This window comes from Branchiostoma floridae, chromosome 7, assembly GCF_000003815.2.
Source record: "Branchiostoma floridae strain S238N-H82 chromosome 7, Bfl_VNyyK, whole genome shotgun sequence".
NCBI classification, from domain to species: domain Eukaryota; kingdom Metazoa; phylum Chordata; class Leptocardii; order Amphioxiformes; family Branchiostomatidae; genus Branchiostoma; species Branchiostoma floridae.
The window spans coordinates 10,816,740-10,831,000 of record NC_049985.1 but is presented as its reverse complement, the minus strand read 5'-3'; the positions used below and the strand labels follow the sequence as shown (position 1 = coordinate 10,831,000).

At 43.6% G+C, this 14,261-nt stretch overlaps 1 protein-coding gene and 1 pseudogene across 1 annotated transcript; both read right to left on the bottom strand.

The window, feature by feature from the left end:
- Positions 1–1,115: 1,115 nt before the first annotated feature.
- On the bottom strand, positions 1,116–6,626 carry LOC118418801 (alkaline phosphatase-like). The gene is made up of 11 exons (XM_035824846.1): positions 6,474–6,626; positions 5,751–5,902; positions 5,023–5,172; positions 4,364–4,538; positions 3,842–4,017; positions 3,494–3,692; positions 3,073–3,213; positions 2,819–2,901; positions 2,522–2,633; positions 2,066–2,209; positions 1,116–1,767 (listed from the first exon to the last, which is right to left on the bottom strand). Exons 1-11 carry the CDS (start codon positions 6,538–6,540, stop codon positions 1,487–1,489), a joined length of 1,680 nt encoding a protein of 559 aa, XP_035680739.1. The 5' UTR covers positions 6,541–6,626; the 3' UTR covers positions 1,116–1,486.
- A 272-nt stretch (positions 6,627–6,898) lies between these two features.
- Positions 6,899–14,250, bottom strand: LOC118418800 (annotated as a pseudogene).
- Positions 14,251–14,261: the final 11 nt, after the last annotated feature.

Genomic DNA, 14,261 nt, shown 5'->3' with positions numbered 1-14,261 from the left:
CCTGAACCCAATGAATCTGCGTGATTGTCCAGATACCTATTACATATCTCAGCACAGGGCAGTGGTCTACAACAGTTACATTGTTTTTGAGCCCACACTACATATTAACAGTGTAATTTCAACGGAATCGCGCTTGTGGAAAGGGGTGGGGTTAGGTTGTCAATTATGTTAACGTTTCTCTCAATTAAGAGTCTACAGAGTCAGGAGTTTCAAGCCCAACTCCGTACTCTAAATACTAGTACAGTCAAACCTGCCCGAGCGACCGCCTCTTCTCAGCGACCACCTGGCCATTTCGACCGCTTTTTCTCGGTCCCGATTTTTTCCCATTGACGTAAGTATTAAGCGACCGTTTCTCAACGACCACCTGGTCAACGCGACCACGACCGGCCCAAATTGGGACCCATAACGACCGCATCATTTTCAAAATTGACGTTTTCATCGATTTTTTTAATGATAACTAGCGCGATTTCGTGCCGAAATCGGCCAGTTGACTGCTTGGGGTTAAATTTACAATTTACAGTGTACGTGTTGTATTTGACATTAAAGACATCGCTTCTTTGCGTGCGTGCAGTGTGCTTGCTATTTGCCATTAAACACAACGGAAACCATTCATACTTTGCATCGGGCATGTTTTGAGTCGATACTCTTCTCAGCGATCACCTGTCCAAACCGACCGCTTTTTTCCGGTCCCCTGGGTGGTCTTGGGGAGGTTTGACTGTACTCTAAAACTGTTTGTTCTACCCTCTAATGGAATAGTCCATTAGACCCATAACATAAGGATTGCATATTTATTCATAACTAGCTCTCTTTGTTCATGGGTTTGAGGTCTAACCCCTGACCTGTACTGTTGATTATCTCTGCCCTCTGCAGCCACCTTGCAGTGGAACACACCTGTCCTCAGCCTTGATGCCAGCCGTTGTAGCTATAGCACATGTAGTACGCTCCTTTGGTCATACTGGATGGACCCTCACATATTCTTTTCGCCTGTTATTTGAATAGTTCCAGGTATGTAATAGGATGCAATACACTACAAGAAAAAGATTACACTGTTATCACAATACAACATAAATGAACAGCGCTAAATTCACCCTTAAACAAGACGAAAACACCAATCATAGCATTTTCATTTTATACTCCCAAAACCGCGTTCAAATATGCCATACAATTCTTTTTCATGTGAGGTACAGTACGATGTACCCCTATTTCTTATCGTGGTTGTTTCACACTAGATCAAATCATAGACAATTATCACATCAGGAATCCATTATGAGTATGAGTCGATGGTGAAACTGTATTCAATGTTGAGAATGCATTTGATTTTGGTAAATTACGCTTAAAGTAGTTCGCACGTAAGAACTGGACCCATAAAAGCTGCAAAAACACAGCTCGTTGCAGAGGCTCCGCCAAGCGGTTGTAGATGCTTACATCACCAATAAGCGTAACTAATTTGCCTAACTGTAATTATGCATTTGCACAGATGATACACTTAAAGCCACCAGACAAGCTGTAAGAAGATGGAGGACAATACAGCAGCAGTGCTGAAGCTCCCCCTAGCGGTTCCAGACGCCACCCTTTCTTCCCGATCACAATCCTCCGCGTACTCCCCCAGACAGGCCGCGTACTTCATGACGTGAGCGATGTAGTTCTGCTCGTGCACGCCGTGGAACAGGTGAGCCATGGGGCCGTCAGCAAAGATGGCGACGTCTTCCGCTCCATGACTTTCTACCACCGTGGGCACGGCGCTCTGCTGCAGGTAGTCTGGGTGTGCTGTGGACAGAATGAACCAGTCATATTTTCGTCTGTTGGTGTGAAGCATATGGCCCTTTGAAACTGATTCGCAGCGCCTGAAGAATAGTTTACTGAAAGTATAACCTTCATGTTCAAGATTTTTTAAAAATCTTTAGGCCTTTTTTTCTCGTAGGACACATAGGACTTTTACATATATTTGTCAATTGTGGCTACCCCGATAAAGGTACACATGTACAAGTGACGACCAGACGTCGACGTTTGACCTGTAACGATTAACCCGCCCCCATGGTCTCGTACCTATGTCCAAGTCTCATACCTGTGTCCACGTTCGTGATGTCCTCACGAGGAGCGGAGATGTTGTAGCCCGGCCCGGTGCCGTACTGAATCGCCGTGTACGGCTTGCCGTCTGGGACAAGGTTAACGCCCTCGCTTTCAACAAAATAATCCGGGTCCAACTTGCCTACGACAGAACGATGAAAAAGAGAAAATATAAACACCGTGTGTTACTTCGTTTGATCTTTACTTATTTTTTTTGGAAATAATCAAGACACATCGAGCAAAGGGACGAATAATAATTTTAAGTCCATCTCCAACTAGCCCTCGTTAGTGGTGTTGTATTTACTAATCAAGCTTGTTGTTTGCTCTCTAAAACGATGAAAGTACTTCCTTTTGGAGGATGTTCTGTTGTACCTCGTACGCTGACACAACAGATGAACTGTCATCTTAAACAAACAAACAAAGGGTTATCCAGTGATCAAAATGGTTACAATACCAAATACGGGGCTGCCTCTCGCCGTGTCCCAGCCTCCAAAACTGACAGTGTGGCCGTGGTCCGCCGTCACGATGATGAGGGTCTCTTCCAGGTTCAGCATATCTTTACCAACCTGCAGCGTCAAACAGAAACAAATGGTCATACATGTAAACTTGCTTTTCATACTGAATTCGAAGTTACATACAAAGACCTCATTTGTACATATCTATGGCGAATTGTCATTCGTGTTGACCAGGTATTTGGCAACATGTAGCGTCTGAAAACTCTGGTTCGCTATAAAATGTTCTTCATCTGTACCTTTATGGCGTCGTCAAATGCCACAGCTTCGGTGAGGGCCTTCACGGCCTTGCCATCGTGATGTCCATGGTCTATCCTACCACCTGGTGTCAAGAAAGAGCAAGACATCTTTACTGTAAACTCAATACTGTCCGTCGGGATACAACAGCAAAGACGGCCTGGTATCATTTTGATATAAAGTTGTGAAGCTTATCAACACCTAGAACGTATCAGTTTGTTGGTAGATGTAGATGAATGATTTTCTGGGAGCTAACCTTCAACGAGCAGGAAGAAGCCGTTTCTGTTCTTCTGCAGTATCTGGATGGCAGTTCGCGTCATTTCCGCCAGGGTAGGTTCTTCTGATGGTGAATCATCTCTGTCTGTCATGTATTTCATATGACTAGGCTCAAAAAGACCTGTGCACAAACAATTGTGTGATAAAAAGATACATTTGATACCGTGTTGGCAACGTGTGAAACATCATTGGTAGCCTGGTATCCAGCCGTATCATAGCTCCCGAGTCTCTTCTGTCCTCTCCGCAAATACGGAGAGGACAAAAGAGACTTGGAAGCTTTAATACGGCTGGATACCAGGCTACATCATTGGGTAGACGCACGAGAGAGAGTAACAACTTTATATTGCATTCATTTGTTAACGGTAGCAATGTTTCTTTTATTTTTTATTATGACAACCTACCCAGAAGATAGTCCGTAGTTTGAGGGTTGACGGTTCGAAAGTCCGTCCCGTTCCAGACGTAACGCGCTGATGTCTTCCCAACCAGCCAGTCCTGCACTAGGTTCCTGCCGTCACTCCGGACACCGTTTGATCCGGGGTCGTCCGGATATTCCGGATCCGTCCCGGTATGGAAGTTCCTGCGTCCTCCTCCTAGAAGCACCTGATAGGGCGCAGCGATTCATGTTGATCGCCTCACACAGAAGTCAAGGAAACACGTACAGGAGGTTTTCAAAGTCAATGCCAATGCGTCAACAGAAAATATGTTACAAATTCTTACTCTGATTGAAGATAACAGTAAAAGTGTGATACCTCAATGCCGGGATTGTCGTCCACCAGCTGTGTGGCGATGTCCTTACAGTCGTTCTGGACAGCTTCAGGCGAGAGGTCCCTGTCAGCCTCCCACTCGCGGGAGGCCGAGTGAGCGTAGGTCGCCGCCGGGGTGGCGTGGGTCATGCGGGCTGTCGTCACGACGCCGGTGGATTTTCCTTTGTCGGTAATACCGAAACATTTTTGAGAGCAAGGCAATTGAATTGACATGTAACACTGAATTTCTTTCAGCTAAGCTTTGGTCTTCAGAATAGATGTCCAGATAGCTTACGTCACGTGACCTACAGACACATGACGTCAGAAATGAGTCACCGTTTTCTGAAAGTCGGCATCGTGCCTCGATTTGGTGGCACCTTTTGTTGTGTTATACACTTTTCTCTTGTAATAAAGTGATTTACTAACACATATAACATTAAGCGTAAACGCTAAGATCAGGATGTTTCATCGGCAATGAATGAAACGAGAGAAGGAAAATGCAAAGATTTGTAAACCAAATCAACCCACCTGCAGACTCTGCCAAAGCTAAGATTGACTGGACTTCCGCGCCCTTTGAAGAGCTGCAGTCTTTATTCCATGCCCTGCCGTCTACCCCGACCGTTGCGTACGCCGCCTTCACGCCACACAGGTACGCGGTGGCCGTCGCAGCAGAGTCCGGCGTCTGGGCATCTATGTTGTAGGTCTGGAACAAAAACGGGTAAGAAGTTTAAAACCATTTAGGAGCAGTGAATTTGAAGTGACACAATTATCTCCATATAAAATGGGGGTATTGTTTTCGTTGTGTCTGTCTGTGTTTGTGTCTGTTTGTGATGCCGGGTATTTGTGGTAGAACCTCTGAGTGGAATTTGATGCAATTTTGCATAGGGTTATGTTTTGAAAAGACATGGTTAAAGCACATGATGGCCTCTTGGTGGCCTGCTTGTATCATTTGTCCTAGACATACAATGGTCTTGATTTTTTTGACGGATAATTTTTGATGTAGGGAAAATTTGGTGAAGGGTTGGGCCTCCTTGCATCTTTTTCTGGAACTACAGTGGTGTTTGAGCTAATATCTTTCAAATAGAATAACTGAAGAAAGGAAGTATGGACAGGTCATCATTACCTTGCTGTAAGCATATAGGTACAACAGATAAAAGTGAAAGTATTTAAAGTGAAAGTGACGTTACCTTGGACAGTGCTACATGCGGCAGGGTGTCCATGGTCAACACGGTCTCTTCTCCGGGGTTTCCCGCGTTTTGTCCCTTCAGGATCCGTGCTGACGTCACAGTGACCACGCCCATCCCGTCGCCTAGGAACATCACTACATTCTTGGCAATCTAAAAAATGATGCTACATTTTTCACTTTGGGCATGACGTATACATTTCAATACAGTAAATATGACACATAAAGAACCACATTTAAAGGTTCACCTGATAAACACAATCTGGATACCCCAAACAGTAGAAATATTCATAATTTCTTAATACCATATAGCACTAGCCAAAACGCATACTAGTGATCCTCTCCTCCTCTCAGCTATTGCTCTCACATAAGAGGTTATTGTATCCATTCTATGGCGGTCTGCTAACCATGGATGATACCAGTATATAATGCAATAAACTTCATTGTCATTGTCATTTATATTCAGCAATGGGGTGTCGGCCTGTAATGCTGAAGTACCTTGGAATACAGCTAGGGAGCCCATAATCCCCATGCTTCCTCGGGACCTCAACAACATGCCGAAATTGACACAAATGCATCAAAAGTATCTTCAGTTATGGGTATGAACACACAAAAACAACACAGTATCCCGATCAGAGGTTAACAATAGGTGATGAGTTAACAAATTGAAAGGTACTACGCTGTAACGTTATAGTGAAAGAATTTAACGTTAACAAGTGAAATATTACATACCTTCATGTTGTGGCTCCTTTGAATTCGCAAGGCGTCTTGGATGGAGTTTTTCGCCATGTTGTTCCAAAACTGTGGGTTCTTTTCTCTCTCCGGTGCGCCGCCATTTTCTCTGGTAATGGACCGCGCTCTGTGAGCGTGCTCGTCCACAGAACCTTGTCAAACGGTTTTGAAAATCATATTTGAAAAAGACAGCATGAGTTCGATAATCTACACGACAATGTACAGTTTTTGCAATGAGAAAACAAATAAAAAGTTTAGTGATAGAGTTCTGTCTTATTTACTTTCGTAACTCTTAGCTAAAGATCTTGACGATTATGCCTAGTCAAATCTAAGATTCAGCACCTCCAGACTCTCTGAGAAAGATCTCAGAATTCCGGGTAGTGATAAGGTCTGCTGTTTCAGCATTATGAACCCTGGCATATGTTGTTTTGTTTTGGTGTTTATGTTGTGCTATGGTGCTGTACGTCGCTGCGATGTACCTTCTTACCCTTAGCACGGTCAGACATTGGTCATTGAGTAACAAGCCCGAGAAGGCATTAGCCTGTAATGACCTCATTCTTACACAGGTCATTCTTACTCAGTTCGGTAAGTGTGTGTGCTTCTTTTACGTGCAGAGATTTGACGACAGAGGCTCCCCTATACCCGGGACCGAATCCAAAGGCTAACGTCTCTTCCGCGATGTCGAAATGCATCAAACAATAAAAGAAGAACTCTACAACGTACCTGATTTCACCGTCACTAGAACAGCAAGCAGAGAGTACGCCACCAGTACAGCGGTAGTTCCCGCCATCTTACCCCTCCGTACGTGCACCTACCGCGCTGTGTACGTACCAGCTAACCTTTGTTCACGCCCATTACGTCAATTATTGAATACACATAACTACATATTAACCATTCTATCACAAAGGACCGTTTCGCCTAGTTTCAATCGGCTAATTATAAATGTCAACATATTTGCCAACGGTTCAGTCGAAAGTCAATGATGGATGGTTCAGTCGAAACTCAATAATGGCACAAGAATTGACTGTAGCCTTGTACAATCATGTACACTTTCCCATTATCAGCTAACACTTATGTAAGACATACATACAAGTGCCCGAATATAATGAATGGCGTATATCAAGGCGACATGGAATCAAACAAAGCAGTTTAGAGTTGAAAATAGTTTATTTCAAAGACCGATCTAACATATGAATAACTCGGCTTGACGAAAACTACTCTTATTGAAGTAGTGTAGATTCTACCTCCTGTGTAAAGTCCGTTGACCTTTATATGACCTCCAGAAGCCACGTTCACATACGATTTATTTATTTTTATTTTTAGTACCGTGTGCTTAACAACATGCCTTTATTTCTCATGTAAAATATTGCCGTGGTTCATCATCTCACAATATAGACAGTTCAGACGGTGTGAGTTGCGACTTAGCTTTAGTAAGTTACGCATTAACGACATCTGCTCATTTACATACAGCAGTAACAACTAGGCCAAAAAGAGCTGTAACCAGACGGCTTAGTTGCAGAAGTGCCATCTAGCGGTTCCAGATGTTTGCAACAAAAAGTACCACGTGGTACCAAGTTGTTAATATCTATCTAACTTTAGTTGTGCAGACTTACAGATAGTATATGCACTCAAAGCCACCAAACAAGCTGGAAGAAGATGGAAGAAAATACAGCAGCAGTGCTGAAGCTCCCCCTAGCGGTTCCAGACGCCACCCTTTCTTCCCGATCACAATCCTCCGCGTACTCCCCCAGACAGGCCGCGTACTTCATGACGTGAGCGATGTAGTTCTGCTCGTGCACGCCGTGGAACAGGTGAGCCATGGGGCCGTCAGCAAAGATGGCGACGTCCTCCGCTCCATGACTCCCTTCCGCCATGGGCACGGCGCTCTGCTGCAGGTAGTCTGGGTTTGCTGTGGAGACAATAAAAAAGTCATACTTTCTCCTGCAATGAAGCATATCGCCCCTTTCTTTAATTTACTCGTTTAGTTTTCTGGGCGTATGCCCTTTATGAGAATTATTTATTCTTTTGCCTGTTCACCTTGATCAGTTTGCTTCAGTATAAAGAAAGAAACATCTGTAGCAAGTTTAGACATATTTGTCAATGACGGTACCCTTGGAAATGCACATTCGGCTTGTAACAATTGACCCCACCGCGTATGATCTCGTACTTGTCTTCGAGTCTCGTACCTGTGTTCACGTTGGTGACGTTCTCGCGAAAAGCGGATGATATGTTGTAGCCCGGCCCGGTGCCGTACTGAATCGCCGTGTACGGTTTGCCGTCAGGGACTATGTTAAGACCCAGGCTTGCCAGAAAGTAATCCGGGTTCAACTTGCCTATGACAGAACAATAAAAGAATGAAAACAGTTTTTTTATAACGATGGGCACCACGTGTTACTTCGTTTGATGCTAGTCTTCCATATTTCATGAAAGATTTAAGACAACTCGAGCAAGGACGAATCATAATCATTAGCCAGCTCCCCCTATCGTCCATTAATGTTATTGCAGTAAGTAATCAGCTTGCTGTCTGCCCACGAAAATGACAACAAAACAACAAAAACTTTCTTTCTTTCGGAGAATGTATCGTTGTGTTTTCAGAAACAACTTGAAACACAAATGAACTTCCGTGCTGAAACAAAAATCCTCGTGAAATAAGACACATACAAACAAATAAAATCATCGAGAGATCAAAATGGTGAAACTACCAAATATGGGGCTGCCTCTCGCCGTGTCCCAGCCCCCCAGACTGACAGTGTGGGCGTGGTCAGCCGTCACGACGATGAGAGTCTCATCCAGGTTCAACAGGTCTTTAGCAACCTGCAGCGTCAAACAGATAAAAACAAAAGTTCTGAGACCTCATACCGCCATTGAACAATCAGAAACTTGATATTCATACTAAATATCTCCATAATTACAGATCTAGGGCTGTTGAGAGCAACAGGCCGTTCTCTGTGTTGACTAGGTCTTTGGCAACTTGTAGCGTCAAACGGGAAATGCTGGCAATGGTTAAGAAGTTAATGACATTATCTTGGTTGCTTTGAAAATGTCGTTTAAGTAAAGACAAGGCACTGTACGTACCTTCACGGCGTCGTCAAATGCCACGGCTTCGTTGATGGCCTTTACGGCCTTACCTTCGTGATGTCCATGGTCTATCCTGGCACCTTGGGTACAGAAAATAAAGGCTATCTTGACACTTTCAGGCACTGAAGTTTAGATTAGTCATTGTAATATCGCAGCAAGGCAGTTTCTAACAGCTGTCATCAGAGCTGAATAGATTAGCAACGTCCTGTGGGTTGGAACCGTGATATGCATGACTCTGTAACGGTTTGGCACTAAATTTTCCCCTGTGAAGCTTATTCTTTTTGTCTATATCACATTAACTTTTCTATATGTTAGCAGTACGTTTACAACGTTTAGATGAATAGTACAGACAATACCTTCGACGAGCAGGAAGAAGCCGTTTCGTGTTCTTCTGCCAAGTATCTGGATGGCCAGTTTGCCGGCGTCATTTCCGCAAGGGTAGGTTCTTCTGACGGAGAATCCTCTCTGTCCGTGTCATGTACTTCATATGACTGAACTCAAAAAGACCTGTGTACAGGAATATTAAAGTCCTTTTGATACCGTGCAGGATACGTGAAAAGCGTAAGTCTTGGATGCAAGAGAGGTAGACATTGACCTTTGCATAAGGTTTACATTATGGACAAAAATTGTTTGGCACTGACAAAATCATATCAAGCCCAGAATAAATAGATATATAATAAAAACCTACCCAGAAGATAGTCCGTGGTTTGAGGATTGACGGTTCGGAAGTCCGTCCCGTTCCAGACGTAACGCGCTGATGTCTTCCCGTCCAGCCAGTCCTGCACCAGGTCTCTGCCGTCACTCCGGACACCGTTAAATCTAGGATCGTCCGGATATTCCGGATCGGCCCCGGCATGGAACGTCGCACGTCCTCCTCCTAGGATCACCTGTTAAGGCGCAGAGACACATGATTTTTTTTTGTTTTCATCATGGCAGCTCATCTGTGTTGGTAGTAGTCATTATAGTGCAAAGCTAAACTTTCTTCCAAATCAAAAGTACAAGGTACCAAATTTTCAACGACTGACGCTTTCTTCAGTGTCAATACCGATGTCTTGTGCTTTGTTGTTGCTTCAGTAAAGGTCGAAGAATGTGTACGAGGCGTCTTAGTCTTTATTTATCTATTTATTTCATCTTAAGGATAAAATTGATAAATAAATGGGTGGCAGCTTCGGCATTTAGCTGCTTTCCAAGGCGGCCCAGGTAACAAGACATATTACAATGTCATCGTCACGACGACGACGGAAGAAGTCACCACTGAGGAGACGTACAGAGCAACGTCGAAACACGCAGGTTTACATGACGGTACCTCAATGCCTGGATTGTCGTCCACCAGTTGAGCAGAGATGTCCTTACATCCGTTCTGGACAGCTTCAGGCGTAAGAACGCTGTCCACCTCCCACCCACGGTAGGCCGAGTGAGCGTAGGCTGCCGCTGGGGTGGCATGAGACACGCGGGCTGTCGTCACGATACCAGTGGACTTTCCTTCATGAGTAATACAGAAACAAGTTTTTAGGCAAATCATTAGACTTCATTTATGATAATACATTTATTTCTAGTCTATACCATAGTGTACTTCAGAAGGTCTTTCCAGAAAGCCTTGGGCAAATGACCTTAGAGTCACGTGACCTAAGTAATGGATCAAAGTTTGTTGGAAGTTGGTATCTTGCCCATTTCGGTGACTCAATTCCTTGCTTGTCTTAAATTCTGCCATAATGTCATCTACCAACACAGATAAAATTTAACACTAAGATCTGGATGTTTGTGAGAAGACGAATGCAATGACACCCTGAAAACTGAATCAACCCACCTGCAGATTCTGCCCAATCTAAAACTGACAGCACTTCTGTGCCTTTTGAAGAGCTACAGTTTATATGCCGTGCCCTGCCGTCTAACCCAACCGTTTCGTAAGGAGCCTTCACGCCACACAGGTATGCGGTGGCCGTCGAAGCCGAGTCCGGCGTCTGGGCATCTATGCTGTAGGTCTGGAGTAAAAACTTACACAAATCGTACTCAAATCGCTAGCTCAAACCGGTATACAATGAAAACACAAAAGTGGCTTTTTAATTGGCCGGAATTCTATCTTTGTCATGGACACGTCACATGTAACAAATGAGCACACAGGGCTCAAATGGTAGCATGGTATTGTTGTTCGCTACATCGACCACCAGAGTCGTTTTCTGCTCCCTTAAGTCGCTGTTTATCTATTTGCAGACCCCCGAAGCTGTGTCACGTGTACATAACATAGCATAACAAAACAACCAAGACAATGTGATCAATTGTGAAGTTTCCCTATCTACGACTAGTTTCCTAGGACAACTGTTCTTGTGTACCAGCTAGTGTGTGATCTTGATACTAAGTTTTTCCTATCTACCTGTGATATGATATGATATGATATGATATAATATGATATGATATGATATGATATGATATGATATGATATGATATGGTTGAACAATTACCATCGTTCAAGATTATGACTTCTATATGAAGTATTCTCTGTCTACCTGTGGTGTATGGCTTGGACAAGCTCTAGAAAAGAACATGTATCCTTTATAACAAAACAAGCAAGACGATGTATCTACGGCTACGACAAATTTCTACAGGGAGCCAGTATGACCCACTTTCCACAATTGCATTCCTAAGATACTAACATCCTGTATAGGTTTTTTCTTGGGGGGGGGGGGGCTTACATACCCAGCATACCTGTGGACTACTAGCATGCCTGTGGACACATTCCTGTACAATCCTAGAATTCTTGCTGACTGAACACAACACAATACTATGCCATTAGGCTCGTCCCTTAGGCGTTTCCAAAAAACTTTAATTTTCTGCAGACCTTCTTGTCAAACGATCAAAGACGAAAGCAGGTGAGCTGGAAGTGACGTTACCTTGGACAGTGCCACATGCGGCAGTGTTTCCATGTTCAACACGGTCTCCTCTCCCGGGTTTCCCGCCTTTTGTCCCTTCAGGATCCGTGCTGACGTCACAGTGACCACGCCCATCCCATCGCCTAGGAACAGCACCACATTCTTGGCAATCTAAAAACAAAAATGACGTTAACGTTGCATTATGTACTTAAGGCATTGAGGACATGTTTTAGTTATCCAATCACACTAAGATCTGCATCTTAAACTAGTTAAAGATGACTTGATGAGAGAAAAATTACAAACAGAATTCTGCGAAATAGATCTCAAACATCGAGGATTGGATGATCAAGATAACAACTAATACTACATTAAAACAAACGATGCACAGGTTTGCTGGCAAAATTCAGGAAGTTATAGGCTAGGGCACTTCATGTCATACCTTCGTCTTTAGGTTTCTTTGAAGTTGTAAGGCGTCTTGGATGGAGTTTTTCGCCATGTTGTTCCAAAACTGTGGGTTCTTTTCGGCCTCTGGCGCGCCGCCATTTTCTCTGGTGTTACGCCGCGCTCTGTGAGCATGCTCATCCACGGAACCTTATCAAACGGTTTTGAAAATAACATTGGAAACTGGAAAATAGCAACACAAGCAACGATAGTCTTATACTGTCCTTAAAATCTCACAACAGGTGATGTGACAAGAGAACTGTTCCTGCTGATGTTCAATAGAAAAACAAAACATCATTGTTTATTCCCTCCGGTTACAAGGGGTTTCATTTTCGTCGTGTCTATTTGCTTGAGCTTGTATCCGCTATTATTTGAATTTCAATGCTAAATCCGATGCTGAGGACGTTGACACACTAACAGGAAGTCAGATCAAAGGTTCCGGGGAGTTACCATTGGTCATCTAAGGTCCTGTCTATTGCGTTATGGCTGTCGTAAGTCAAAAGACATGCATAACGTTATATCAGGAAATTGAAGACAGGAAATTAGATAGCTAATAATAGCTTCATGGAACCTTTGACCTAACTTCCTGCCAGTATCCCGTACCTGAAAACTAGTAAATTAAGTTTCAATCTTCTAAACATCCAAAATTTCAGAACTCTGGCGAATTTCACCACCTCAAAACTTTAGATGATATTGTTTTACACATAAATGAAGATGTTTTAACTTAAGCCACATTCTGTCGTTGACCTTTGCACTTAAAAGTGCAAAGTTCAACGACCGAAAGTGACTTCTACATGTATCGTAATCTCGAACCAGATCCACGGTGCGTTATGTATAGTATCAAACTCCCCATAGGAGTGAATCCGGCCTAGGAGTGTTACGCTCCGGTGCCCGTTTGACTCCCTTAGCCGGCTATAGTCCCTGGCCAGCTTTGATACTATCTTATGGCACCGTAGGATCTGCTTGGAGATTACATGTATCGCGCCTGCTGTTGAAGTGCGCTGTTGTGTCACCTTGTCAGTTTTTGATTTTAACATAGCTTCAGAGCTAACACATTTCTTCTATAGCTCCATATTTTGCATTTGCAATACGACTTTCATATTTTATGTTATCTTGAGATATATTTATGCCAATCCAAGCCAGCTGCAGTCCGTCATAGGTGACATGCCTGCAGGGATAATTGTGGGTGTGACCTATACACCTAGCCAAGGACATTCTAGCCTAGCAACCAGAACACTATGGATGTTCGTAATTCTTGAATAAACATCTTGAAGATGCCTAGCTAGGTACACATTAAAGATTCAGCACCTGTAGAGAAAGATCTCCGGGTAAATTAAAGGTCTGCTGTTTCAGTGTAAAGGTCTGCTGTTTCAGCATTATGAACCGTGGCTTGTGGTGTTTTGTATTGTTGTTTGCGATGAGCGTAAACACCAAGACAAAACACCATAAATCGCTGTGGTGTTTTGCCGTGCTTGTACGTCGCTGTGATGTACCATCTTACATTTGGTACGATCAGACATTGGTCATTGAATAACTAGCGAGAAGACGTAAGCCTGTAAATGTCCCACAGGAATTACGCAAAGCACACAATGCCACTCTGTTCGACAACTGTACATGTGTTCTTTAACATGAAGTGGTTTGACACCCGAGGCTTCCCCAAACCCGGGACGACATCTCTTTGACAGCGAGCCGTATCAAACGAATAAGAACTCATACCTGCTGATTTCACCGTCACTAGAACAGCAAGCAGAGAGCACGCCACCAGAAGAGCGGTAGTTCCAGCCATCTTCCCCCTCCGTAAGCGTTTCTACCTGCCAAGCTGTGGCCACCAGGATTACGTCAGGTAATGAATATGTACATCGATATACTGATGCATTTATCAAGTCTATGATATTTTATGGTAGAGAAAATCTAGGATACAGGTCAAGCCTGCTTCAAGGACAACTCACCAGTTGAAATGCTCCACAACCGTTTTCCTGTAAAAAGTATTCTGGGTGTTCACAGAAACGCTAGCAACATGGCATGTGAAGCTGAACTTGGCGGATTTCCGCTAGATTTTTATGTTTCAGTGAGAATAGTTAAGTATTGTTTAAGATTGAGCGAGACAATTGGAAAGCTGTACTCA